This window comes from Lonchura striata, chromosome 21 (assembly GCF_046129695.1).
Source record: "Lonchura striata isolate bLonStr1 chromosome 21, bLonStr1.mat, whole genome shotgun sequence".
Lineage (NCBI taxonomy): Eukaryota > Metazoa > Chordata > Aves > Passeriformes > Estrildidae > Lonchura > Lonchura striata.
In genome coordinates, this window is record NC_134623.1 from 10,414,997 (window position 1) to 10,442,808 (window position 27,812).

The 27,812-nt window shown below is 51.4% G+C and overlaps 1 protein-coding gene and 1 pseudogene across 1 annotated transcript in view; both read left to right on the top strand.

Moving 5' to 3' along the window:
- The first annotated feature begins 10,650 nt into the window (after positions 1–10,650).
- LOC110479977 (uncharacterized) overlaps positions 10,651–27,812 on the top strand; it is a 45,047-nt gene continuing 27,885 nt past the window's right edge. The window contains exons 1-2 of the mRNA XM_077787698.1: positions 10,651–10,681; positions 12,425–13,180. Coding sequence (XP_077643824.1) covers positions 10,651–10,681; positions 12,425–13,180 — 787 coding nt within the window. The remainder of the gene's footprint in view (positions 10,682–12,424; positions 13,181–27,812) is intronic.
- Positions 21,413–22,178, top strand: LOC144247302 (olfactory receptor 14C36-like; annotated as a pseudogene).

Here is a 27,812-nt window from a genome sequence, read left to right on the forward strand (position 1 = left end):
AATACCACATCAGAGAGGTCTGGCTGCCCTTGGCCTCTGATGGTCACCTTTCATCTGCCCCTGAAACACCGGTGTTCTGTGCTTGTCTTCCTATGGAAAAGAACCGTCCTTCACCTCCAGGCAGCCAGGTCTGAAACTGGGGGTCCACCTCTAAAATTCTCTATATCCAAGGACAAAATCTGCCAGCACCATCTGCTCTGGCTGCCTTTGGCCTCTGGTGGCTGTGGCTCATCTGCCCCTGCAGCACTGGGGCTGGGTTGTTCCCTTCCTGTGGAGACCATGGTGGCACGGTGAGGACCTGGAGGAACCATGGAGTCCATTGTGACACTCTGGGGCCATGGTGACACCGCGGGGCTCCATGGAACCCAGAGACCACCATGATTCTGTGGGGCCTTGTGGAACCATGGAGACCATTCCGACCCTTCAGGGCCTGGTGTCACCAAGGGGGCATTGTGACACCTCAGGGCTTTCTGGAAACAAGGGACCAGGCTCCATGGAATGAGGGGAACAGGGAACAGGTCTGGCAGGCTTGGCCTCCCAGGGGCCACCTGACAGGTCTGGCTGATCTTGGAATGTCAAGGGCTGCTTCTCATCTGCCCATGAACCACTGGGGCTCTGTGCTTTCCTTGCTATGGAAAAGAACTGTCCCTCTTTTCAGACACCCATGGACAAAATTGGTATTTCCCCTAAAAAATTTCCTGTATGCAAGGGTATCTGCCAGAAAAAAACCTTCCAGCTCTGGCTGGCCTTGGCCTCTGATGGTCACATCTCAGTTGCCTCAGAAGCACTGGGGCTCTGTGCCTTCCTTCCTGCAGAAAAGAACTGACCCTCTTGTCCAGGGGCCATGGCAGGAACTGGAATGTGGCCGCCAAAATTCCATCTATCCTAGGATTGCTCCCAGACAAAAGCTGCCAGGACAGACAGTTCTGCCTGGCCTTGGCCTCTGGTGATATGAGCAGAAGGTTTTCCTTTGCAAACGCCTTGGACAGGGCCCAGAGATCTCCCGAGCTGGGTTTTGCAGGCCTCAAGAACATAACCCATGTATGGAGGCTAATGTGCCTGGGCTCAGCTGTGAAGAGACTGAGGACAGATCAGGAGTGGCCTGGCAGGGCTTGAAAGGTGGATTCCAAAATGGTGGAGCTTTTCTCCATAGTGGGAATCAGGTAGGGAGAGAAATTATGCCACAAATGCAGCTGGGGAAATCCAGACTGGACACAGGAGGAGAAAGGAATTTCCCTCCCAGGGCAGGGCTGTGGTGCAGCACGTCCCCAGCAGGAGCCTGGAGCAGCCCAAGGCTTTGTGTGGCCAGGCAGGGGCAGCAGGAGGCAGAGCTGCCAGCAAAGGAAGGGCCAGCGAGGTGGGGCAGCCGGGGGTGACGACAGCCTGCAGGGACAGAGGCGCAGGGCAGGGACACCGTGGGACAGCCTGGGCTGCAGAGGGCACAGGGATGTGCAGCAGCTGCAAGGCCCTGACAGAGCCAACCTGTGCAGCCCTTTGGCCATGGCTGCTGGCCCTGGGCCTGAGGCCACGAGGGGACAAGTGACCCTTGCAGCCCTGGGGCCTCAGTGCCTCCTTGTCCCTGCTCAGCAGCCTGGCAGGGGCCGCCCCATGGTCCTGCCCTTGGCACTGCACATCCCCACATGCCAGTGCCCAACCCGGGAAGAGCCCTGAGCAATGAGGGAGGGACAAGATCTGCCTTGCCAGGGGCTGGGGCTCAGGCCTGGGCCCTTTGCATTCCTGAAACATATCCAGGTTTGCTCAGCACCAGAGACACCTTTCCCTTGCTTGTCTCCAGCTGTCATCAGTGCCTCCAGTGTTCTGCTCTGACTGGAACCTGGGGACACTTTCTCAGTCCTGTCCCTCAGTGGGACCCATGTGTGAGAACCCCGGGTTTGGTTTGGGGTCTCGTGTGGTGGTAAAGCTTCTCCTCCAACCCGTGTTCCCAAAGAAAAACTCCGCACCCTCTTCTTGCTCGGTCTCAAGACGATTTATTGCTAGTTATCTAACAGATTAGGTTCTCGGGCTGCGGCCCTTTGGTCAGCGGCCCAGGCAGAGAGGCACACACTCCTGACACCCTGACTGTCTGGTGTCTTCTTCTTCTCTCTCTCCGCTCAGGGCTGCTGCTATTTTTATAAGATATATTATATATATCATGTTTACAATTATTCCCCAATACCTATTACCTACGTTACCAAGTGTTTTTCTATTCTAAACCAATCTGTGAGTGCCAACATCACCAAGAACATGGAGGTAAGGAAGAAGAAAGAAGAAGGATGGGTTCAGCCCACTTTCCTCCATCTTAGAACTTCTGACCCCCCATGTACAAAGTAAAAACCCCCCTGTACATGCACTAAAACACCCCTGTACACTACCAAAAAATTTTTCCCTCTACTTTGTGACTGCATTTACTATGCTATCTAGCATTTTGTGACTGCTTGTTCCACCTTCAAAGTTGGTAATTCATTCCATGGTTCAAACTCGAAATCACAGCTAAATCCAGCTGCCTGCCGGGTCCAGACTGCGTCTGACCACGGCCTGGAACCTCTAAAAATGTCTGAGAGACATTTTGAGTTCCCACATCTCCCCTCCCTGTTTGAACCAAAAACACCTGCTTTGCCACTTTGTTCAAGGCCCTTCGAATACACATGAAAATGCATGGCATGACAAGCAGAAGAACTACAAGCCCTATAAGAATGTAAGATATTATTTTCAAAATTTCTTTCCACACTGGTGAGAGATCAAAAAGGTTAAAGAAATCATCCCACCAGGACCCTGTTACTTTTTTCAACTTGGTGATACTACTTTCTATTTGTTTTATATTTTCATGAATGGATTTTGAATGATCGGACAAATTCATGCAGCACATCCCCTCAAATTCTTCACATCCGTGCCCATGTGACAGCAGCAAATAATCAATTGCCGCCCTGTTTTGAAGCACTGCCTGTCTTGCACTGCTGATGTCTGTTAACATGTCACTCAGTGCAGACGAAATGCCACGACTGTGTTTGCTCAACCAGCAAGCTATGTGGTCCAATTGTGTCAAGGCCACCCCCGATGCTGTTTGGGGCGAGAAAATTGCAACTGCAATTCTCTGAGCCTTGTCCCAGGTATAAACATCATCATCACAATTCGGACTATATTGATCAAGGGATCTTTTTTCTCCTGCGTGTCAGTTCCTTTAAAGTTTTCAAATCAGGCGTTATCAATGAGAGCTCCCCAATGCTGCATGGACCGCCCTTGATTTTTGCAGGGATAGCAGGCCAAACTCTGTCCCCGCAAATCAAAAACACTCCCTTCGGTAAAGTGACTGGGTGTTGAAGGGATGCTTTGCTTGTCACCTTGGTGTAATTGCACCAGGATGATGCATTTTTATAAAAAGACTGATTCGAAGTGACATCTATTGTATGATTATCTGTCTTTGCCACTCCCACTGGATTAAATTTGATACAGTATTTCATTTTTGTTGACCCAAAAATGTCTAACTCTGGGGGTTCCAGGTGAGCCACAGGAAGGTATTGTGTCCAAACATGCCACCCTTCCATAGGATCTGAAAAGGTTTTCAAAACCTTTGGAGGGATATTTTTTGGAATTGGCCACTCCTTCACTGGCACACCTACCAAACATGTTGAAAATGGTTTCCCTGGCTTTGAATGAGTCAGACAAATACTGTCCAGACCCGCTGCCTTTGCCAAAGTTTCCCACACATTTTCCCTCAGTTGTTTCATGGGAAAGTCTGTCTCATTGTCCAAAGCAACAGACAAGAGAATGAGACACATGAACACTGCCTGTCTAAACTCCATGTCCATGTCCCCAACCTCTGTGAAAAACCCCTCAATGCAGCAATGTTCAAATGACACTTAATTTCCCTGAAAAAACCCCAAGTCTCTGAATAATCAATCGTTGTCCGACGAGACGTCTGCAGCGTCCTTGTCTGCCTCCGTCTGCGTGCTCTCTTCTTTGCTCCTCGGGTCTGTGTCCACCTGTGTCTGCACCCGAAAAGGTTTCACGTGCCTCGCCGACACCCACTTCGGTCCTCGCTCTGTGGAAACACAAGCGAAACCCTTGCCCCAAGTTATTAATGTAAATGGACCTTCAATTTGTCCTGATTCTGGATTTCTGATCAAAACCAAAGGATTTTCCCTTAACTTTGCTTGTGTACTGTTTGTAAAATGCCTGACAATTGGTGGTGTGGGCTCTGAGAAAGAACCATTTAAAAAATTCAATACATACAGAGCTTTGTTCAGCCGCATATAAGGTGTTGAGCCTGCCTCTCCCCTTTTCTGTTTATCCAAAAGGGATTTCAGGGTGTGATGTGTTCTTTCAATGATTGCTTGACCTGAGGGAGAATAAGGAATACCAAAAATGTGCTTCACTCCCCATTTTTTCAGAAATTTGTCAAGCACCTTGCCTGTATAAGTTGGACCATTATCTGTTTTTATTTCTTGTGGCATCCCGAGTGATGCAAATGCTTGCAAAAAGTGTCTGCAGGCATGTTCTGCGGTTTCCCCTGTATGTAATGATGCAAAAATCGCCCCTGAAAATGTGTCAGCTGAGACATGGATATTTTTGAGCCTCCCAAAAGATGGGTATTTTGTGACATCAGCATGCCAGAGCTGAAGACTCTGCAATCCCCTTGGATTGACAGCTCCTGTAGACGCAGGAGGCTGCACAAACTGACAGTCTGGACAAGCATTGATGATCTCCCTCGCCTGACTTTTGGAGAGGCAAAAGGATTCCATCAATGCCTGTGCATTCTGATGGAAAAAAGCATGGCTCAATTTTGCCTGCTCAAAAATATCCGGCAATGTCTGAGATATGGTCATTGTAAGTCTGTCTGCTTGAGCATTTCCCTCTGCTAAGAACTCTGGGAGTGATGAGTGTGCCCTGATATGTGTAACAAAATATTCATGTTCTCTATTTTCCAGAATTGTCCTCATGCATGACAAATATGAATATAAAATTTCATTGTCAGTGTGTTTCAAAAGTGATCCCTCTAACCGTTTGACCACATTTGCAACATATGCTGAATCTCTGACCAGATTGAGAGGTTCCTGAAACAATTGAAAAACCCTGGCCACTGCTGCCAATTCCACAATTTGTGGTGAACCCTGTACTATTTTTATGTCTGATTCCCACTCCCCTGTTTTTGAATTTTGCCATGTAACTACTGATTTGTGAGTTTTTCCCGAACCATCAGTGAATACTGTCACCCCATCCACTGGTTCCTGGCTTATTTTTGGCTTTTCCCTGAAACTTACTTTTGCATTCAGCATCCTGTGAGCTGGAAAATGAACTGTACAAATTCCCGGATAACCTAACAAAGCAATTGTAAAATCCTGTGATTTCTGCATCGCCCATTCAAAATACACTTTTTTCAAAGGAACATGAATAACTGAGAAATCTCTGCCTGACATTGTCAGCAACCTGGTTCTCGCCTTAATAATAATCTGTGCTACCATTTCTAGATCTGTGAGAATTGTTTTTGAGGGCCTGTAAGCTAAGAAAACCCATTCTGTCAACAAAAGAGGGTCCATTTGAGACAAATCCCATTGAAAAATCAACCCATATAACTGTGCTGTTTCCCCCAACACTGCTAAATGAAAAGGCAATGATTCTACAAAGCGCTGTGCTTGTCTCTGCTGAATAATGTCTGTGATCTTTTCAAGGTCTCTTTTTGCTTCAGGCGTCAGAGTTCTGGGAGATTTGATGTTATTGTCCCCTCTCAAAAGGTCGAGCAACGACGAGATGTCATCATTGGTGATTCCCAGGATCGGTCTCATCCAGTTATCTCCCCCAAAAGCTGTTGCAAGTCCTGGAGATTGGTGACCTTTGTGTTGACTTTCAGTTTCTGTGGCCTTATTGTTTGTTTTGTGATCTTCCATCCCAGGTATTTCCAAGGTGCAATTTCCTCTATTTTTGGTGTACTAATTTCCAGTCCTGATTTTTGCACCTGCACAATCACACAGTCACGAACCTCTTGCACCTCCTGTTTTGTTGGTGCTGCAATGAGAAAATCATCCATATAATGGATAATTTTTGGTTTTGGATGTTTTTCTCGTGCTGGATGCAAAGCTTGGCCCACGTACCATTGGCAAATACTTGGAGAATTTTTGAGTCCCTGAGGAAGAACCGTCCAGTGGTATCTCTGCAAAGGTTCTTCTCTGTTGATGCTTGGGACAGAAAATGCAAAGCGTGAAGCATCATCTGGATGAAGTGGAATGCTGAAAAAACAGTCCTTGAGATCAATGATCACAAGCGACCAGTCCCTCTGGATCATCGAGAGAGATGGAAGCCCAAGCTGCAGTGGCCCCATGTCCTGATGACCTCGTTGATTTTCCTGAGATCATAAAGCAGTCTCCAAGACCCTGAAGTTTTCTTGTGAATGACAAACACTGGGGAATTCCATGGGTTGTCTGTTGGTTTGATGTGTCCCTTCTGCAGCTGTTCCTGGACCAACTTTTTCAATGCACTCAATCTTTTCCGCTCCAGGGGCCACTGATCCACCCAAACAGGATCATTTGTTTTCCAGGTCAGTTTCAAAGTGCCACAGTGACCCCTGTTAAAAATCCAATTCTAATTTCAGTCCCCATTGTGCCAAAAGGTCCCTTCCCCATACTGTGATGGGCTTTTGCATGATGAAAGGACTTTTTTTCCTGGGCCTGTGACAACAATTGCGTTCTCACTCTGCATGCACAGGGAACTCCCCCCTATGCCTGTGAGAGAACCCAAAGGTGCAACCAAGTCCCATTCCCAAGGCCAAAAAATGTATGAAATAACTGTAACATCCGCTCCTGTGTCAAGCATCCCTGTAATAGCAATTGTCTTCTCGTTACAAGTCAACTGACAAGTAACAATGGGCCGATCCCGGCTCAAATGTTTCACCCAAGATGCATGCACTTCTGCTTGATCACCAGGAAAAGAATCCCGTTTGTTGAACACCGGCATGGCTTGCCTTTCTGGATGAGATGGCAAAGCCATAGCTTGAGCAATCGGTGTGTTTTGTGGAATTGTCAGAGGTGGTCACAAGGCTTTTGCCGTGACCATCAACTCATCATTATGGTTTGCTGAAATCAAAGATGGATAAACAACAAGTCCAAGAATGCTGCTTCTGTCCATGGCCATTATTAAAAAATCCTGCCTTTTCCAAGAAGTCCCTGTGACACCTGTAGGTATCACTGCATGGCTATTGTCCAAAAGACATGTCAATTTGGAGGTTGCCAAGACGCATTGGAATCCACGTGGTACCAAGTCTGGGTCGCTGGGGATTTTGGAGATTGCTCTGCTGAGGGGTTCTGTTTGTTGCTCCCCGAGGATTGTTCCTGTTGGTTCTGTGTCACTGCCAGGATTTGTGTCTGAGTGCGCTGGCGTTGATTCGCGCTCTTTTTCCTGTTTCCCGGAATCGGAAGAAGTTTCCCATCCACATCTGTCTGTGAGTGACACTCACTTGCGAGATGTTTCCCTCTCCTGCATCAAGGGCAAAGGTCTGGTGGCTTGTTGGGCTTTGCAAGTTGTGGACAGTTCCTTTTAATATGTCCTTGTGCCCCACACCCAAAGCACCGTCTCTCTGCATTAGAGTTGCCCTTTGTATAATTTGCAAGAACTTCCCTAACACGTTTTTCAATTTGATCCCCCAAGTGTTTCTCCATGATGGAAGCAACATGTTGTGGTGTCCCCACCTTGCTGCACGCCTCGATCATGTCTGCCAAGGTGGCCTGGTGCGGCATCATGCTGATGATCCGTCTGCACTCTGGATTGGCATTGGAGAACGTGAGGCTTTTGATCAGGTGTGGTTTCGCTCCCTCCTCGCTCACCTGCCGCTCCACTGCCTGAGAAAGACAATCCATGAATGAAGAAAACGGCTCCAAAGGACCCTGTTTGATCTCGGTGTAGATGGTGTCCTGGACCCCCGCTGGAGCAATTTGAAGAATTGCCCTCCGTGCTGCCTCTTTGATGTCGCTGAGCACGTGACACAGGAGCCTCACTGACTGTTGAGTTGGATTGTCCTCAGGAGGATCACCAGCAAGCTGCACCATGGTGAGGTTCGCATTCGGTCCGCCCTGGTATCTGGCTCTCAGCTCCTCCAGGGATCTCCTCCACACCTTCTGCCACACAAGAGCTTGGGTGTCTGTAAGAACTGATGTTGCAAGATATTTAGGATCATATGGTGTTAAATCATACATGCCAAAAATGCTTTTTAACATCTGCTTGAAATATGGTGATGACAACCCATTGTCCTGAATGGCCTTAGATAAATCTTTGATTGCTCCACGATCCACACGTTCCCATCTCGGGTTTTGGCCCTAAGCGTCATAGTTCACCGGCATCATTATATTTCCTGAGCCCTGCAATAAACCTTTCTCCTTCTCCAACTCTGCTCGAATGTCCTGCCAGTCCACTTTTGCGCTCTGCAAAGCTGTAAATTCAGTGGGTACTTGCCTGTAGAGTGGAGTCATCTGCTGTGGCTGCAGTTCTGGTGTAGCAGCACTCACCGATACCAACGGCGTCTGCAGCATCTGCGAAGATGAAGGCTGGGAGTCTCTGGAGAAAAGTGAAGCATCTGCTGTGGAGGAGAACACATGACTGCCCTGCATTATTTGGAAAATTTTTGGAAGATGAACCAACAGTTCTGGCTGTGACTCCAAGGCTGTGCTTAAATATCATAAAAGAAATTCAACAACCCCCTTTGATATTAAAATTGACTCTCCCTGCCCTGAAAGTTTGGCAGACCTTGATTTTGGAATTGTCCAAGCTGGGACACCCTCCGAAGCGGTGATGCGTATCGTTTCCTCCCGTTGCTGCACCTCAGCAGAAGTGTCCTGAGTCCCGCACTGTTCTGGTGTCAGTGGAGGTTCCTGCTGCCGTGCAGATGTGACTTTTTTCACCCTGGAGTTTTTCTTACAAGAGACTGGAAAAAAGTCCTGCAATGTCACAGTCCCACCACTGGGTGGCGCAGTGCCTTGACCGGACAAGTTCTGTGCCGCCTGTTGCAATGTTGTGGTTCCGCCGCTAGATGGTGCTGCCGCCTGACCAGCTGAGGTGGGAACCGCACTCTGCTCTTCAATCTGCACTTCGATAAACATTTGAGCATTTCTTCTGACAATTGATTTACATTTGCAAATCCCGCACTAATTCCCGATAAACCTTTGAGCATTTCTCCTAATAACCGATTCACGTTTGCAATCCTTGCAGTTGGTGAAACTGACTCTTGTTGTAATAACTGTTCAAATTTCGTCATGTCTGAAGCTGACAGGGATTAGCCGTGGGCTTGGGCTGCCTGTTGCCATGGAAACGATGATGGAACCGTGCCCTGAGGAATGTTTACATCCTGGCCACGCCCCATCCCTGCCTGCGCCATCATGGGGGTGTGGATGCCCCTGCTCTGACCCTGGCTATGCTTTGGCCTCGCTCCGCCCCGCACCGCCTCCGAATCAGAGCCACTGCCATCCCCCCCAAGGCTGATGTAAACGCTCTCCTGTTCCCACTCCGTCCCTGATGTGTCCGTCTCGCTTTGCCCATCTCCTAACTCCATGCCAGCACTCACAGCCTGCACACACCGGCTCTGCCCCCTGTGTGCCTGTCCCGCGTGTTCGAAATGTGAGAAATCCCCTCCACCCGTGGCTGTCGGGTTTTGCTCGACCTTCACACACGTGCCCGCCTCCTGAGCTGCAGCGAGGAACGCCTCCCGCTGTCCCTCTGCCGCTTCCTCAGCAGCCCTGGCTGCTGTGGTCATGGAGCCAAGTAATCGCGCCCTTTGGGCGGCCGCTTCTGCGGCTTCACGGATTATCGACCCTGAACGGGTCCCCGGGCGCTCCGAGCGTACCACTGCCGCACTTGCACCCCCCGCTTTCACCACGATCCGTCCCGCCCCCGCCGCTCTCCCCGGCCTCGCTTTCTGCACGGGCTGTTTTGAACTCCCAGCCTGCGCAGATGTGGAGGCGCTTTCCTCTCCCTCCTCCCCCTGCTCTGCACTCACATTCGCATCCTCCCCCACCGGAGCTGCTGCCGCCGCTGCCGCCCCCACCGTGGGTTTGGACTTGGGCAATGCCTTCCTCCCACCGAGGGTCGCGGCTGTGCCTGGCTCGCCCGCCTCTGTCTGGGGAATTTCTGCATCGGAGGAGCTTAGGGACTCTTGGGAAACTGAGGAACAGTGAGAGCCTGGGGACACGGGACACGATGGGGTGTCATCTCCTTGATTTTCCACAGGAAGAAATCCTGCCTGTCCTGTGTCTGTGTTGAGAGGGGCTGTCCCAAGCTGCTGGCCGGACTGTCCCCCCCCCGTTTGTCACCAGGAGCCGTAGCTGCCTGGCTTGAGCTGCCGCGTTGTGAGAGTGACTCTAAAACTGTTCTTGCTGAAGATAAAAGTTTTGCTGCAAGCTTATTATTTCTTATAGCCTGATAATATAATTGCTTATTAATTTCCTGCCAAAAATTTGGCTCAAACAATAAATCTGGATTTGAGTGTGGGAAGTTACACCTCACCCACAATAATAAATCTTTCAGCTCCTTTTGAGCAATCTCCACCAGATGGGCAGAGATGATGCCCTGGAAGGCAGATACTATTTCTTTTTCCTCTTGGGAGAATTTCCCCCCCATGTTCTTAATTTTGAACGTTCTCACCAAAAGCTGTGTTGGCTCGAGGTCAGTCCGGAGATGGCACTGATCACCGTCCAGCAGGTCACAGGTGAGAGATCCCAGGCACACTTCTGGGTCGTCTCCTCCCTGGAAAGTCCCTGAGACGAGTTGTTTCAGTGAAGGTCAGGTTCTTATCTCGAGGTGTCCGCTCCCTCTCTTCTTGGAATACGCGGCGAGTGTGTGTGCTCTGCTCTTCTTTTTTTTTTTCTTTTTCTTCTACGCTGATGAAGGTGTGAGGTTACTTGATGTTTCTTTTTGTTCTTCTTGCTGATGCCCGCACAGGGACGCCAGATGTGAGAACCCCGGGTTTGGTTTGGGGTCTCGTGTGGTAGTAAAGCTTCTCCTCCAACCCGTGCGTCCAAAGAAAAACTCCGCACCCTCTTCTTGTTCAGTCTCAAGATGATTTATTGCTAGTTATCTAACAGATTAGGTTCTCTGTTTGCGGCCCTTTGGTCAGCGGCCCAGGCAGAGATGCACACACTCCTGACACCCTGACTGTCTGGTGTCTTCTTCTCTCTACCAGCCCAGAGCTGCTGCTATCTTTTATGAGATATATTGCGTATAACATATTTACAGTTATTCCCCAATACCTACTACATATATTACCAAGTCCTATTCTACTCTAAACCAATCTGTGAGTGCAAACATCACCAAGAACATGGAGGTAAGGAAGAAGAAGGAGGAAGAACAGGATCAGCCCACTTTCCTCCATTGTGGGAACTCAAAATGTCTCTCAGGCATTTTTAGAGGTTCCAGGCCTTGGTCAGAAGCATTCTAGACCCTGGCAGACAACTGAAAAACAACTGTGATTTTGAGTTTGAGCCATGGAATGAATTGCCAACTTTGGAGGTGGAACAAGCAATCACAAAAGGTTAGATAGCATAGTAAAAGAACTACTTTTACTATACTATCTAACCTTACTATACTATCTAACCTATACTATCTAACCTACTACAAAGTAGAGGGGAAATTTTTTTAGTATTGTACAGGGGGGTTTTAACACATGTACAGGGGGGTTTTCACTTTGTACATGGGGGTCAGAAGTTCTAAGATGGAGGAAAGTGGGCTGATCCTGTTCTTCCTCCTTCTTTTTCCTTACCTTCATGTTCTTGGTGATGTTGGCACTCACAGATTGGTTTAGAGTAGAAAAACACTTGGCAACGTAGGTAGTAGGTATTGGGGAATAATTGTAAACATGTTATACGTAATATATCTTATAAAAGAGAGCAGCAGCCCTGGGCGGAGAGGGAGACGAAGAAGACAGCAGATAGAGAGGATGTCAGTGTGTGTGTGTGCCTCTACCCAGGCCGCTGATCAAATAGCCGCAGTCCAAGAAGATAATCTGTTAGATAACTAGCAATAAACTGCCTTGAGACCGAACAGCTAAGCCTGCGGAGTTTTTCTTTGGAAGCATGGGTTGGAGGAGGAATTTCACCACCACATGAGGCCCCAAAGCAAGGCTGGGGTTCTCACACTCCATCTTAGAACTTCTGACCCCCATGCCGGTGCCCTCCTGCTGGGGATGCACTGGGGGGATCTCCTTGCCCTTCCCTGTGGCACAGAGGCAAATCCCACCTACTCCTTGTCCTTCCTCCCCCAGATCAGGAGCTAAGGATGGAGACCAGGAAGGACAAATCCCTGCACCAGAACCTCATGGAAGAGGCCGTTTTGAGCAACTCCACAGCGCAGGAATCCAACAGGGAGGAAAAGCCCTGGAGATCTCACAGGAGGAGGGGCTGCAAGCCCAGCCCAGGATGCTCTGAGGAGGAAAGACCCACTCTGGGCCAGGAAGGTGGGCAGAGCTTCAGCCAGAGCTCGGAGCTGGTGGTCCCTGAGCAGCCTTCTGATGGGGAGAAGCCCTACAAGTGCTTGGAGTGTGGGAAGAGCTTCAGGCGGAGCAACAATCTGAAACAACACCTGATGATCCACACTCGGGAATGGCCCTACGAGTGTGGGGAGTGTGGGAAGGGCTTCACCTGCAACTCCCACCTTGTCAGCCACTTACACATCCACACTGGGGAGAGGCCCTACAAGTGTGGGGAGTGTGGGAAGGGATTCAGCTCCAACTCTCACCTTGTCAGCCACCAACACATCCACACCGGGGAATGGCCCTACGAGTGTGGGGAATGTGGGAAGGGCTTCAGATGGAGCTCCGACCTCATCATCCACCAACGCATCCACACTGGGGAGAGGCCCTACAAGTGTCCTGAGTGTCAGAAGAGGTTTCACACCGGCTCTGGTCTCCTCAGACACCAGCGGATTCACACGGATGAGAGGCCTTTCCGCTGCCCTGACTGCAGGAAGGGCTTCAAGCACAACTCCACCCTCGTCACACACCAGCGCATCCACACCGGGGAGAGGCCCTACATGTGCCCCACCTGTGGGAAGGGGTTTAACAGCAGCTCAGATCTCCTCCGGCATGAGCGGATTCACTTCGAGGAGAGGCATTTCCTCTGCCCCGACTGCGGCAAGGGCTTCAAGCAAAAGTCCAATCTTGTCAGCCACCAACACATCCACACTGGGGAGAGGCCCTACTTGTGTCCCCAGTGTGGGAAGAGCTTCACCTGGAGCTCTGACTTGACCAAACACCAACAGAGCCACCAGTAAGGGAAATCCTGAAAGTTTCCCAGCTGCAGGAAGAGCTTTGCGCACTGCTCCAGCTTCATCCCCCATTGGAAGACCATGTTGGGAAGAGCCCTGGTGATCCATGTTCCCTGTGATCCATGCTGGGAAGACACCTGTCCCTTTTCCTGCCCCTACCAATGGCCTGATATTGGATTGAAGGACATGAGGGTCTGGCCATGGCCCTGTCACTACATTCACTCCTGCCTCAGGTCATCGCCAGGGGCAGGAAAGGGACTCTCTCTCTCTTTCCCTGAGGAGACGGGTGTCCTTTCCATGCAGGAGGAAACATGTGGCCAGGAAGATATAATTGATGGTGATGTAGTTTTCCCTGTAAATAGTTTTTCTTATCCCTTCTTTTGTCAATATTTTTTCTGTTTCTGTTTGTTCCTTATTTTGTTGCTGTTCCCAGTAAATTGTTCTTATCCCAGCTAGGGATCTTTCCCTCTTTTCCTTCAACGGAAGATGGGAGGGCAATGAGTGCCAGCGGGGTTTTAGCAGGAGTAGGAATTTGAGGAATCCCATTTCTGAACCCTGGCCTGTGGAAACTGAGCATCCCAGCTGGTGCCAGCCCTGGTGGCCATAGCAGCAGCCTTGGGAGCGGGTCCCTGGCTGGGGCTGAGGGAACCTCTTCACTCTGGTGCCCAGAGACAGGAGTGGAGGGAGCGGCTGCAGCTGAGTCAGGGCAGGCTTAGGTTGGATCTCAGGAAAAGGTTTTTGCCCAGAGGCTGCTGGGGCACTGCCCAGGCTTCCCAGGGAAGGGTCACTGCTCCAGGTCTCTCTGAGCTCCAGCAGCGTTTGGACAGCACTGCCAGGCCCAGGCTGGCAGTGTTGGGGTGTCCTGTGCAGGGCCAGCAGTTGGACTCGAGGATCCTGATGGGTCCCTCCCAGCTCAGCCAATTCTGTGGTTCTGGGATCCCATGACCCTGGGGATGGGAGTGCCAATGGTTTCCATGGCAATGGGCTCCAGGCCTGAGCTGGTGTCCATGGCAACCACCCCTGGCATGGGGTCTCCATGGAGCTGCCCAGGGACTGACCATAGCAACAGGGCCTGGGGATGGTTGCCATGGAAACTGACCATAGCAACAGGGGATGGGGATGGTTGCCATGGAAACTGACCATAGCAACAGGGTTTCCTGGTGATGGTTGCCTTCTAAGGGTGAGATTTGTCATAGGCCCTCAGAGGGGTTCCATGGGGACTTTCCAAGAGTCTCCAGGCTGTTTTTAAGAGCTGGAATGTCACACACAGAGACAGGGGCTCCATGGAGCCCTCCCAAGGGTTTCTGGGGATGGCAAAGAGCCGTGTGGTCAGAGGCAGTCACAGTCAATCCATGGTGACATCCCAGGGCACCTTGGGCTGCAAAGGCACTGATCTGTCACAGGCACTCACAGGGGCTCCACAGTGACATCCCAGGAGTCCCCAGGCTGCCAAAGAGCTGGGATGTCACACACACTCTCACACACACTCCTGTCACGTGCAGAGTGGGAGATTCAGGCAAAAGCTTTATTTCTTTATTGGAGAAACTCCTGCTGAGTCATGAGATGGAAAAATGACACCCAACAGCCACCATGGATCCTCAGACCCCTGCAGGGCCTACAGACTTCTAAAATTCCTTTTAAGAGAGGAGACTAGGAGTGACTGGATCCAATCCTGGCCCCAGAATTTGTCAAAGGTTTATGTATAAATGATTGGACAGGTAGAATTGAACAATTTGTCAATGCAATTTTTCATACAGGATTAATGATGGAATACCAGATATATTTATATAAATACAATCTGATCATGATTAGACAATAAGCTCTTAACCAGAGTTATTTACTCCACAGTCCAGAATCTATAACAATTATAGGATATTCTGCTCTAGGAAGCAATTTTGAAGTCAGCAGGGCCTTGCTGGAGTGGTTTGAGCCCATTGCAGGCAGAGCCTCCTGCTCCAGCAGGAACTGCCTTTCCTGTGCCAGGAGCAGGGCAGGTCCCGCTGCAGGAACAGCCCCTTGCCAGCCCCAGCACAGGGAAGGCCTCGGGCACAAGGGCAGAGTGCCGTGCTGGGAGCTGTGCCAGGGACAGCCCGAGGCACCAAAGGCACCTTGGCAGCAGCAGCTGCTTGCAGGGCATGGCCAGAAGCCTCCCTTGCAACCCAGCCTGGTGGCCAGCGCTGCAGAGCTGCTGCCTCAGGGCTCATTTCTGGCTGGGCTCTGAAAAGCCACTTCTGCTCCTGGAGCCTGTCTGGGAAGCCATTGGCCCAGCACCTTGGGGACAAGATATTATCAACAAAACTCTTCATGCCAGCAGACACAAGGCAGGGGCAGAGGAAAGGGGAGAGCCAGGCCCAGGGGACAGGGCTGCCATGGTGATGGCTGTAAGGTCACTGCCCCTGCAGCAGCCTGGCTGTCCTCAGCAGACATTCTGGTCAGAAGAGTTGTGAGGGTACCCAGCACATCCGAGAACCCACACAACAGGAATTCTATCCTTGGGGAGGGGATTTCACTGGGTCAAGTTGCACACACTCCCTGATTTTTGAGCATTCCTGGGATGGGAAATCCACTTCTCTGGAAAAACAGTTGACGTTTTGTTCCACTCTCATCACTGTAAAATATTTCCTCCTTCTGACAAATTTAAATCCACTCTCATTCAGTTTAAAGATATTGACCATTGTTCTGTCACTGCTAGACTTGGGAGAAAATAACTTTGATAACTATTTTTCCATTTTCACAGATCTTGGGGAGGACCCAAATATCTCCCAACATGGGGTTTGAAGGCTTCATCACATAACCAGCAGGTAGAGGCTGCAGGCTCTGGGCTCAGTTGTGTGCAGACTGTGGAGAGAACAAGAGTAGCCTGGGAGGGATTGAAGGGTGGTTCCACAGATGCTGGAGTTTTATTTCATTGTATAAAACAGCCAGAGAAAGAAATAATGGCACCAAAGGTGTAGAGTGCCCCTGCCCAATGAGGTGGGGATTCTACCCAGAGACAGCATCCGGTGAGAGTGTGACTTAAAGAAGATTCCACCCCTCCATGCTGTGGGGTGTGCCCCTGAAAGCCTGGGAAAGGACACTCCACCCTATCTGATCTAATGAGGAATGGCCCCAGAATGTTCTTCTTTTTCTGTACCCTTATTGGCTTAAATTGTGCAGCAATATCCCCACTGTAATTTTTTCCATTTATTGTCCTCCTTGATCCAGCCCTTTGCAGTCTCCTGCTCCTCTTAATATTGGACCTTGATCCTAAACTCCACCCCTACCCTGTAATATAAAAGTCTTGACCCTACCACCTCGTTTCTTGTGTTGGTCCTTGGGAAAATGAAGAATCCTCGGTTTTCTAAACCAAGACCTGTCCTGTTGCCTTCCTTTCCCTGTTGGTCATTGGTGTCTGCCTGAGGTCTGAGACTCTGGGGCCTGGGGCAGCGCCCTTTGCTGCGGTCTAACACAACAGTGCTTTCCTCCCTATGGAAAAAAGAACCATCCTTATCTATGCAGAAGTTGTGGGAACTGGGCTTCCAACTCCCAAATTCCCTATATCCAAGGGTTGCTTTCAGACAAAAACTACCAGGAAAGAGAGGTCTGGCTGCCTTAGGGCTCTGGTGGCTGCCTTTCATCTGCCCCTCAAACACCAGTGTTCTGTGCTTTCCTTCCTATGGAAAGAACCATCCTCCTTCAACTGTCCATGTCTGAAATTGGTATTCCACCTCTAAAATTCCCTATATTCAAGGGCTGCTCCCAGCCAAAATCTGCCAGTACCATCAAGTTTGGCTCCCCTCGGCCTCTGGTGGCTGCCCCTGCCACACTGGGGCTCGGTTCTTTCCTTCCCATAGAGATCACTGTGACACTGTGGGCACCTCATGGAACCAAGGGGATCATTGTGGCACCACTGGAGCCCATGGAACCAAAGGGCCACGGTGACACTGGGGCTTCATGGACCCAGAGACCATTACGACTCTGTGGGGCCTGATGGAACCATGGAGACTATTCCGACCCTTCAGGGCCTGGTGTCACCAAGGGGGCATTGTGACACCTCAGAGCCTCCTGGAAGCAAGGGACCATTGGGACACAGTGGGGCCCCATGGAAGCGAGGGAACATGGACCAGGTGTGGCTGGCTTAGCCTGCCAGGGGCCACCTGACAGGTCTGCTGATGTTGGAAAGTCAAGGGCTGCTTCTCATCAGCCCCTGGAGCAATGGGGTTCTGTGTTCTCCTTTGTATGGAGAAGAACGCTCTATTTATTCAGATGCCCATTGCCAAAACTGGTATTCTCCCTAAGAATTTTCCTATATCCAAAGGTATCTCCCAGAAAAAACCTGCCACTCTATCTGGCATCTGGTGGTCACCCCTGATCTGCCCGTGAAACACTCACTGGGGCTCTCTTCTTTCCTTCCTATGGAATAGAACTGGCCTTCATGTCTAGGGACCATGGCCCAAATTAGAATTTGACCTCCCAAATTCACGATTGCAGATTTCTCCAGGCAGCTGCTATTTGTGGAAATAAAAAGCCATGAGATAACTGTTTTCTTGTGGAGAATTCTCCATAACATTAACAAGAGGTACTTCTCTCCTGATGTGAACTGAAGAAAGATTAGAATATTCTAGAGGTGGTAAACCAACTGAAAATTTCAGGTTTTGCCTCTACATTGTCAGGTTGTATGGAGAGGGGAAGTGTTCTGAAAATTTTGTTCAGATTCTTATTACTCTTTAATTTAGTTTCTCTTAACAAACTTTTCTTGACACTCTTTTAAGGTTTTGAGCCCACTTTGCCTTTCTCCTAATCCTATCTCACAGCAGGAAATGAGTAAGAATATTCTAGTGAGTGCACTGGTAATTAGCCAACACTGAACCCACCACACTAATTGATGCATTGGCTGAGAAATCTCAAATTGGTGAACCAAAACCACTACAGAAACTTCCTGACAAACTGCATGAGAGCAGGGAGAAATTGAGGCAGAGCCATGGTTTGTCAGGATTTGCTTGATCCTAATGAGCCCAGTGGTGCATTTGGAGCTGAGCCTTGGAACCTCAGGGCCTGAGAGGAGATTGCACAAACCTTTCCCGGAGTCAAAGTCAGAGGAAAACCCCAAAGTGTTTGGAGTCTAAAGCATTAATGGGACCCACAAAGCTCCATCTATACCACAGGCTCCTCATGGACTCCTTGGAGGAGAGAACTGGACGCCAGGATGGCACAAAAACCTCTCAGAGACTGAAAATGGCACAAAGAACTCTCAATGTGGAAAGGAAAATCCAAATTATCTTACAAAAGATAAGAATCTCAAAGTATTCATGAGCCCCACTGAGTGTCAGTACAAAGCTCTCAAGGGACTCATTAAAGCAGATAACTGGGGCCATGATTGCACAAACCTCTCACAGAGTCTGTAGCAAAAGGCAAACACCAAGTACCTTAAAAGAACTGAAGTACCTTGAAGCATTAATGGGCCCCACTGAGTGTTGTTCCTGACAAAGCCTCCCCAGGGACTAATTAAAGCAGATAATTGGAAGCCATGTTTGCAGAAAGCTCTAAGAGACTCCAAGGCAAAAGGAAAAGCCAAAGTCCTTTGCAAAACCTGCAGTTCCCTGGGGGCATGAAGGAGCCCCCAGGGCCATTCCTGACCAAGGCTCCCCAGGGACTCCTTCCAGCAGATCCTTGAGCCACTGGGATGTGGGCTAGGGGGGATGCTGAGGGCAGGACCAGGGGCTGACAGTGCCCAGCCTGGCTGGGGCTGTGCCAGGAGGCCCCAGGGCCTCAGGACAAGGTGTCTCCTCACAGCCCTTGGTGGCACAGACCCTGCTGTGCCCCAGGGCACCAAGACTTGGCTTCTCTCTGTCCCCCCCTGGCATCAGTGCCTCCAGTTCTCTGCTCTGCCTGGGGCCTGGGGACACTTTCTCAGTTGTGTCCCTCAGTGGGACCCATTAAAAGTCCAAGAAACTTTGGAGTTGGATTGTGACTTGGAGTTCTGGAGAGGTTTCTGCAGCTCCCTCTCAGGGCCTGATGTTCAGGGCCTGAGCACAAAGCCCCAGAGGTTCATTAAAGTCCTTGTGTTGTGTCTGTACTCCTGAGCTGGGCCGGGCTCCTGGCACAGAGGGTGATCCTGGTAAGCAAGCAGAGCTTCAAAAGCACATTTCTCTTGCTGAGCAGCTCTTCTGCCAGACCAGCAGGGCTGGGGCACTGCCTGCAGCCAGCCCGGGCACAGCACAGAGGCACAGAGAGCTTCAATCAGTCAGGGCTGGGAAGGGGCTGAGAAGTGCCTGGGGCAGAATCACTGCCAGCCCTTGGCACAGGAACCTCTGGCTGCAGGACAGTGCAGCTGCAGCTCCTGGAGAGATCTCCTAAAGCTGGAACATGCCAATGCCCACCGAGCCTGTGAGTGCATTCTCTGCTCATCTCCTGTGCAGAGCAGCCAGGGGTGCCCAGGGCTGTCCTGCAGAGCAGGGTCCTGCAGCCCAGGGCGCTGTGCTGGGCCAGGGACTCTGCTGCCTGCCAGGGACAGCTCTCAGCCGGCCCTGGAGCTGCTCCCAGCGCTGGCCAGGAGCTGTGGGGGGAAGGAGCCACCCTGAGCAGGGCAGGTGCTGCTGCTGAGAGGGGCTGGCTAGGGCAGAGCTGCTCCCAGCTCCAGACCAGCCTGGGCACAGCTCCAGAGGACACTTCCCAAAGAAGGTAAGCCTGGGATTGCTGTAAAGGTCAGGAGCTTTCCTGAAAGTGTTTTCAATTTCCTGGTCGGAGAAGGATGGGAAAAATGAGGTTACTTACAGAAAATATTTGCTATTTATACATTTTTCATGTATCCATAGTTCTGTAAAGAACTATTATATACTTATAAAGCTATAATCCTTACTTTACTCTATTAAACTTTTAATTAACTCTATTAAACTATTATTACATAATTCTATCCCTATAATTCTTAATTAATTCGAGTACATTTTCTAATCTTTCTCTTAGTTTTTTAAACAATAAGCTGACTATCTAAATGCATTCCTGAAATAATGTATAGTCTTATTATCATGAAGAGGACCTGAAAGAAGAACAGTTTTCATTTTGACCAGATTGTGAGCAGTCATAGCAAAAATTGGGGCAAAGAAGCCCTTGGACCTACTTTAATGGGTTGAACTATTGGTGGGCTACTGGGAGAACTGAATCTCCTATTGTATGTTCCTATTAAATATCCTAATTAATCAACCTTAATAAATTGTTGAAATCAGTGGCTGGGTGTGCCCCATCCCCATTGGGAGGCCTGGAAGCTTACAATAAAGGTCTGGTTTTTACTTTACTATTCTACCACTGTTGCAAGGAGGTTTTTTTCTCTTTTGATTACAGACACATGTGGATGAAAGAAGCAGAACAGGAATTGTAATCTCAGAATGAAAGAACATTCTGAGTTGAAAGGGACACACGGGGTCATCATAGGAATGTTTGAACATTTACAGAGCCTCCAGAACTGTGACTTTGGCTGGTCAGTCTCAAAGAGGGGATGTCCAGGCCCAGGGAGATGCTCAGGGAAGGAGAGGGGCCTGAGCAGAGCAGTGCTGGGGGAACAAGCCCATCCAGCCCCTCATCTTCCCTCAGCCACAGGGAATCCTTTGCCTCTCACATCTCTCAGTGGCAAACTCTGAGTGAAGCAGGAATGCTGGGGAGTTCTGACCTCAGAGGGCCAGGAATGGTGTGTGGGTAGGGCAACAAATCCTAAATCCATCTCCTGCCATTTGTTAGACATGGAAGTGCAGATGGAACCAAGCCTTTCTGCATTTAGAAGATATTCCCCCAACAAATCCTGAATTTCCAGCCTTATCCCTCTGCCACAGGGCCACAAACACAGGGCAGTGGGGCAGGGATGGCTCCTCGAGAGTCTCCACACATAGCTGGGTGAAGGTTTTCCCAGAGCAGGAACAAGGGTGGGTGAGTCCCAGCAGAACAGGCTGCAGGGAATGGCCCAGGTTTGGCTCCAAGCAGCCTCTCCTGACTTGTCCCTGTCCTTTCTCCATGAACAGGTGTCCATGTGCAGCCACAGCAAATGTCCAACAGCAGCTCCATCAGCCACTTCCTCCTGCTGGCACTGGCAGACACGCGGCAGCTGCAGCTCCTGCACTTCTGCCTCTTCCTGGGCATCTCCCTGGCTGCCCTCCTGGGCAACGGCCTCATCATCAGCGCCGTAGCCTGCGGCCACCACCTGCACACGCCCATGTTCTTCTTCCTGCTCAACCTGGCCCTCAGCGACCTGGGCTCCATCTGCACCACTGTCCCCAAAGCCATGCACAATTCCCTCTGGGATATCACCACCATCTCTTACTCAGGATGTGCTGCTCAGCTCTTTTTTTTTTGTCTTTTTCATCTCAGCAGAGTATTTCCTGCTGACCATCATGTGCTATGACCGCTACGTGTCCATCTGCAAACCCCTGCACTACAGGACCCTCCTGGGCAGCAGAGCTTGTGCCCACATGGCAGCAGCTGCCTGGGCCAGTGGCTTCCTCACTGCTCTGCTGCAAACAGCCAATACATTTTCCCTGCCCCTATGCCATGGCAATGCTCTGGGCCAGTTCTTCTGTGAAATCCCACAGATCCTCAAGCTCTCCTGTGCCAAATCCCATGTCAGGGAACTTGGGCTCATTGCTGTTAGTGCCTGTTTAGGACTTGGTTGTTTTGTGTTCATTGTTTTCTCCTATGTGCAGATCTTCAGGGCTGTGCTGAGGATCCCCTCTGAGCAGGGACAGCACAAAGCCTTTTCCACCTGCCTCCCTCACCTGGCCGTGGTCTCCCTGTTCCTCAGCACTCTAATATTTGCCTACCTGAAGCCCCCCTCCATCTCCTCCCCATCCCTGGATCTGTCAGTGTCAGTTCTGTACTCGGTGGTGCCTCCAGCCCTGAACCCCCTCATCTACAGCCTGAGAAGCCAGAAGCTCAAGGCTGAAGTGTGGAGACTGATGACTGGATGCTTTCAGGAACATTAAACTGCTGCTCAATTTCTGAAAATCACTTGTAATAAAAGTCATCTGTGATACTTCCTTTTGGTTTGGTTGTGAATTGTTTTTTGTTTGTTTTAGTTTTTTCATATTGTTCACAATAAATATACTTGTTTGTGCCATTTCTCATTTTGGTGGCTCTAAAGGAACTAAAGGGTGTCCCATCACAGTTTTCTGTAGAGATGCCCTTTTGTTGCCTTCTCTGGAGCTGCAGCAGCAATGTCTGTGTGCAGAGCTGGGGCAGATCAGTGCTGGCACAGCAGCTGTGCCCAGGAGCAGCAGCACTTGGTGCTGCCAGTGCTGCTCCCGTGGCTCTGCCCCGCTGCCCTGGTGGCCCTGGTGTTGCTGCAGGGCCTGAGTGATCTCGGGGCCGGGCACAGTCCTGGGGGTGGCAGTGCCGGGGCTGCAGCAGGGACAGCCCATGGGCACTGCTGGGGCAGCGCTGACGCCTCAGGCCAGGGCCTGGGGGCTCCAGGCTCCTTGCCCAGGCTCTCTCAAGAACACGGCCAGGCCAATGCTCAGCACAGAAAACCCCCGTGAGCAGCCCCAGGCTGGCCGTGGGCAGGCTGGGGGCAAACAGCACGGCTGGTGCTCTGCAAGGGCCCTGGGGGAGACGGGAAGGAGCAGCAGAGCAGGGGCTGATGCATCCCCAGTGCTGCACAGCCCAGGGCAGCATCCCAGAGCGTCCTCATGGAGCTGCCAACAACATCCCCCCTCTGCAGCCCTGGCCTCTCCCCCAACTCACAGACGTGCCGCATCCTTGCAGGCACAGACACGGCAGCACTGGCTCAGCAGCCCCTGTTTGCATTGCACACAGCAGGCGGGAGCACCCCCATGCTGGTGCTGTGGGATATGAACCTGAGGCAGCACAAATGCCATCAGCCCCTGGGGCCAGGAAGGGCTGGGGGATGCCAGGGAAACCACTCAGCTTTGTCCTGGCCTCTGCAGTCAGCTAGAAAGTTTGTTCCCATCATCTGGGAGTTTCCTGTCCCACTGCAGACGCTGTTGCTCAGAGCCAGGTCTGCCTGGCAGCCACCCCCAAACTGCCCTAAGCATTTCCTTGGCTTCACCTTTGCTTTCTTTACTCTTTCTGATACAATTTCTTCCTCTTGCCCACCCCTGTTCCCTCCCCTGCAAACAGTCCATCTGTGTTTTTCCCTTTCCTCTCTGGCCCCACTCCCCATTGCAGTTCCTGACTTGGCACCATGGGAACGTCCCTTGGGGAGCAGGATCATCCCACAGGTGCTTCTGGAATTGTCTGCAGGCTCCTGCAGGTACCCCAGGCCAGGGGGACACATCTGGGCTGCTGTGTCTGGCTCTGGGGCTCCCTGTTCTGGGCAGTGAGGAGGAGCTGCAGAGGCTCTGCAGGACTGACAGGATGGGCTTTGGGGCTGTGAGGAGAAGCTGAGGGACCTGGGCTGCTGGAGCTTCTGAAGAGGAGGCCCAGGGCTCCTCCTGCAACTGCTCCAAGGGTGGTTTCAGAGAATCCCAGAATCACCAATGTGGAGTTGCATTATTTGTATGTTTTATTATCCCTGTATTATGTATTGGTTTATTCCTTTGTACCCCCGTGTGCAACTTGGTTTATCCCCAGTTTTCCCGCCTTGTCCTCCCTTCCCGCCTTCCCAGTATCTATCCATCACCCTGAAAGAGGCATTTTACCCCCCCCGGGTGCCTTGTCTATCAGTCGGTGCCCCTTCCCATCCATCCAGAAGCTTCTACTCAGGGCACCGGGTGATTGGCCGAGGACCTGGGGCTCCCCCCATATCCTTCCCCCATTGGACCCCATCATATCCCCCCATCCCGGAGCCACCCCCTATCCCTATCCCCATTGGTCGTTGGATACCCCTCCCTTACAGTTTATAAGCCAGTGCAAGCACCTTGTGCTTGTTCCTGTTGGCTGGCATCGTTCTAGGTTATTTGGCCCCGTTGGGCTACAATAAACTCGGACTTAGCCCCCAGCAGGATCCGCTCTTCATTTACCACCGCGAGGCTTGCTAGCGCTGCCCGGAACCCACAAAGGCACTCTCCAAACCCCAGCTGGGAGTGGCGGAGGGTGCCTCCATCGCCCACCCTCGCCCCAGAGAAGAGCTAGCCGGGGCTGAGACAAAGGGAACCGGGGCGGGAGCGTGGCAGCTGGTGCCCAATGTGGGGCCCCGTTTTTGCGGCATTGGACCCCTCGTTTGAGGATTATAGGGTCGTGCGGACCCGAAGAATCGTCCTCCTGGCCGTCAGCTTCCCCGGCGAGAGCAGACCCACGTTCTAGTGGGTGGCGCTCTCGGGGACAGGATCGGCAGCTCCGGAAAGCACCTCCGGAGTCCATCCTCTCGCGGAGGAGTTCTACGATTGGTTTTTCTTTTCCACCCTTCCCTCTCGGACCCCTGTGGTTTGTGAGTATAGGGGCCCCTGGGGCTTTCCCGGTCCTTTTTTTGGTTGGTTCCTTTCCCCTAGGGTTTAGGGGAAGGATCCCTTTTTTGTGGGTTTCTTTTTCCCCGGGGTTCGGGGAAAAAATTCCTGGTTTTGGTGCTTCCCTTTCCGGGAGGGAAGCTTAAGGACCACGACAAAGCCGGAAGTGTGGTCTTTTGTTTTTCGTTCGTGTTTTCCCAATCGTAGGCTCTGTGGCACGATTTAACATCTAACAGCCATGGGTGCAAGGCTGTCCGTGCTGCAGAAGAGCATTTATTCCCAAGTTGTGGGTGTCCTTTTAGTAGGGGGAATTAAGGTTAAAAAATCTGAAGTAAAACGGTTTGTTCAGTGGTTGTCGCAAACTTTCCCTGACATTTCGCCAGCTAAATTATACCAAGCCCCCTTTTGGGACCAGGTAGGGAAAAAGATCCTGCGACAGTCGGATCTCTCTCTCTCCATATTCACCCATTTGGCTCTCCAAATTCGCGATATAATTAAATATCGCTACAAAAGTCTGCCACAGCCAGCCGCAAACAAACCGATCCCCAGTTCGGCAGGTAGTTCAAATAACACTACTCCGCTTCCCTGTCCCTCAGCCCGGTCTCTGCAGTACGATGCAGCGCTCACGGCTGCAGCGGGGTGCGGGGCAGCTGCTGTCGCTGCTCCCCCGGCTGCGGCTGCGGCGGGCGCTGCGGGAAAACTGCAGCAAAACCCTCCCTCTCTCCCGAAGTCGGGTATTATCAGACAGGCATCCCGGCATTGCCCGCAGGCAGATTCTGGCCCCTCTGAGAATACCCTAGACACCCCGCAAAGCGGTGCAGGCACTGTCTCTGCTTCTACCCGTTCCCCTTCTTCCCCGCACTATACAGCCCCGTCCCGTAGAGACTCCGTTTGTTTTCAGTTATCCCAGACCCCCGAAGATCCCTCATCCCCCATCCTCCATCCCCAAACCCCACAGAATGGCTCCCCTTCTCCCCCCTTCCCCAGGACACAAGATGGAGGTGACTGCGTGGGTTTTCCCGCCACTCGTGCTCCTTCTTCCCATGATCCCTGTCCTCCCCCCTCCCATAATCCCTTCCAGCAGACCAACCCCTTCTGCTCCCCGGATTTCTCCGCCCACCTCCCTCCTCCACCCCCCGTCAACTCCCCCTCCCTTGAATTATTCAACACCCCACCCCTCAGCTCCACCCCCGGGGAGGGGAGTCCCCACCATACCACTCCCCCTGCTCCAGACCACGCCTCGTCCCCTAGTTCCCACGACCCCACTTCCGGTTCCCACGCTTTCGGTTCCGGGGGGGGGAGCGTGGGAACCCCGATCCACCCCAATCCCTGCCTGCCTTCTCGGCCGCACCTGTCACCTGTACCCCTCGGCGGGGGGGTGGGCCCCTTGCACAGTGGTCCCCCATCCCCCAGCAGACCATCAAAGAGCTCTGCAAGGCCAAGAAGGGGTTCAAAATAAAAAGCGAATACTTCTGAGGCTTATTAAAAGCAACCCTCTCCTCCAAAGAATATGTCCCAGCAGACATGCAAACTCTCTTCTCCTGTTTAATTACCCACGGAGAACTCCTCATCTGGGAGTCAGAGTGGAAGCGGGAGATCAGAGAGGTGTTACCTGACCTCTGGGCCAATGCAGATAGCTCTAGGGATGAGGATGGGGCTGTAATATCGCTAGACCACTTGTGCGGGGAGGGGGATTGGAAAATGGGGACCAAGCAGGCAGAAAAAATCCCCAGAGAGGCGCTGCAAGTCAGCACTAGGGCAGCAGAAAAGGCGTTTTTTAAGTTAAGACCCAGCGGTACGGTTATTAACTTCTTGTCCCTAAAGCAGGAACCCCTAGAACCTTTTGTCGCGTTCGTGAATCGCTTGCATTACGCGATGGAGGCTCAGGTCCCGGACGAGAGGCTGCGAGAGGGGATGCTTGCCACAGTTGCGAGGCAGAACACTAACGACGCGTGCCGGCAAGCCATCCTCAGTCTGCCCCTGGATCCTGAGCCTACCCTTCAAAGCATGCTGCAAGTCTGTGCAAAGAAGGTGACAGTTCCTGCTAAAGACATTCTAGAGACTCCTAAACCACCAACAAGGAGAGTGGCTTTTGCTGCAGCCGTGACACCGCCAGCCACCCCTTCTCCAGATCGCCGCCCTACAGGAGCACCCCCGAGGGGACAACAGCACCATCAGGCCTGCAATCTATGTAGGCAGAAGGGACATTGGCCTTCCCAATGCCCGCTGAGGGACGAGTTTTTTAGGTTTAAACAGCAGCGACAAGAAAAGAGTGCCCCCAACTTGGGGGGAAAACAAAAAAACTGAGTCATCAGCGCAGTCCCTCCTTGCGCGAGGACATAAATATGGTGGATTCTATAACATCAGAGGAGGAGAGGGACGACTACCTGCAATGCCCACCTGAGGACATTTCACTGGACTTGACACACCGGATTATGGCTGACAAACCAGCCTATATGAGGGAAGATGTGGATTTCATTCCCACTGCCTGGCTGGGTCGAGACCCGAACCAGCCCAAGCCGATACTTAACATCGTATCTGGTTTCTCCCCATATAGGTTGGCCCTGACTGAGGCTCTGCACCTAAGGGACAGCGACTGGCACTCCATCGCTGTCGACACAGAGGACCCGGGAACCTGGAGGAACCTCCACAGTAAGTACATCGTTCTTGGGGACACAAAATTCACGCCTCTCGAAGTCACTATTGCACCATCCTTAACATCTAGGAACACCGAGCGATTAGTGGTGTGGCTGCACTGCTCCCATCCTCCAGTCTTCCTTCCCAAGGGCCAAATCATCGCCCAGGCCATTCCAGCATCTGGGCCTCCGGCACACCCTGAGGATCTATGGAAGAAGTCAGCGAAGAAGAGCTACCAGGTGTGCCAGGCCCAGGTCATAGGGAAGGAAAGACCAAAGCTCTCCTGCTATATGCGGAAGGATGGGGAGTACAAACACCTAAGCGGTCTCCTGGACACAGGGGCAGACGTGACGGTCATCCCCGCATGGGATTGGCCATCACGCTGGGAATTGCAAAACGTAGCGGAGAAAATTCAAGGTGTAGGGGGTTCTCAATTGGCAAGGCAATCAAAAAACATCGTAAAATTTGAGGGGCCGAACGGACAATCGGCTTATTTACGCCCGTTCGTTTTAGACTATACGGAACCCCTGTGGGGGAGAGACCTGATGGCCCAGTGGGGGGTCACAATTGACATCCCGA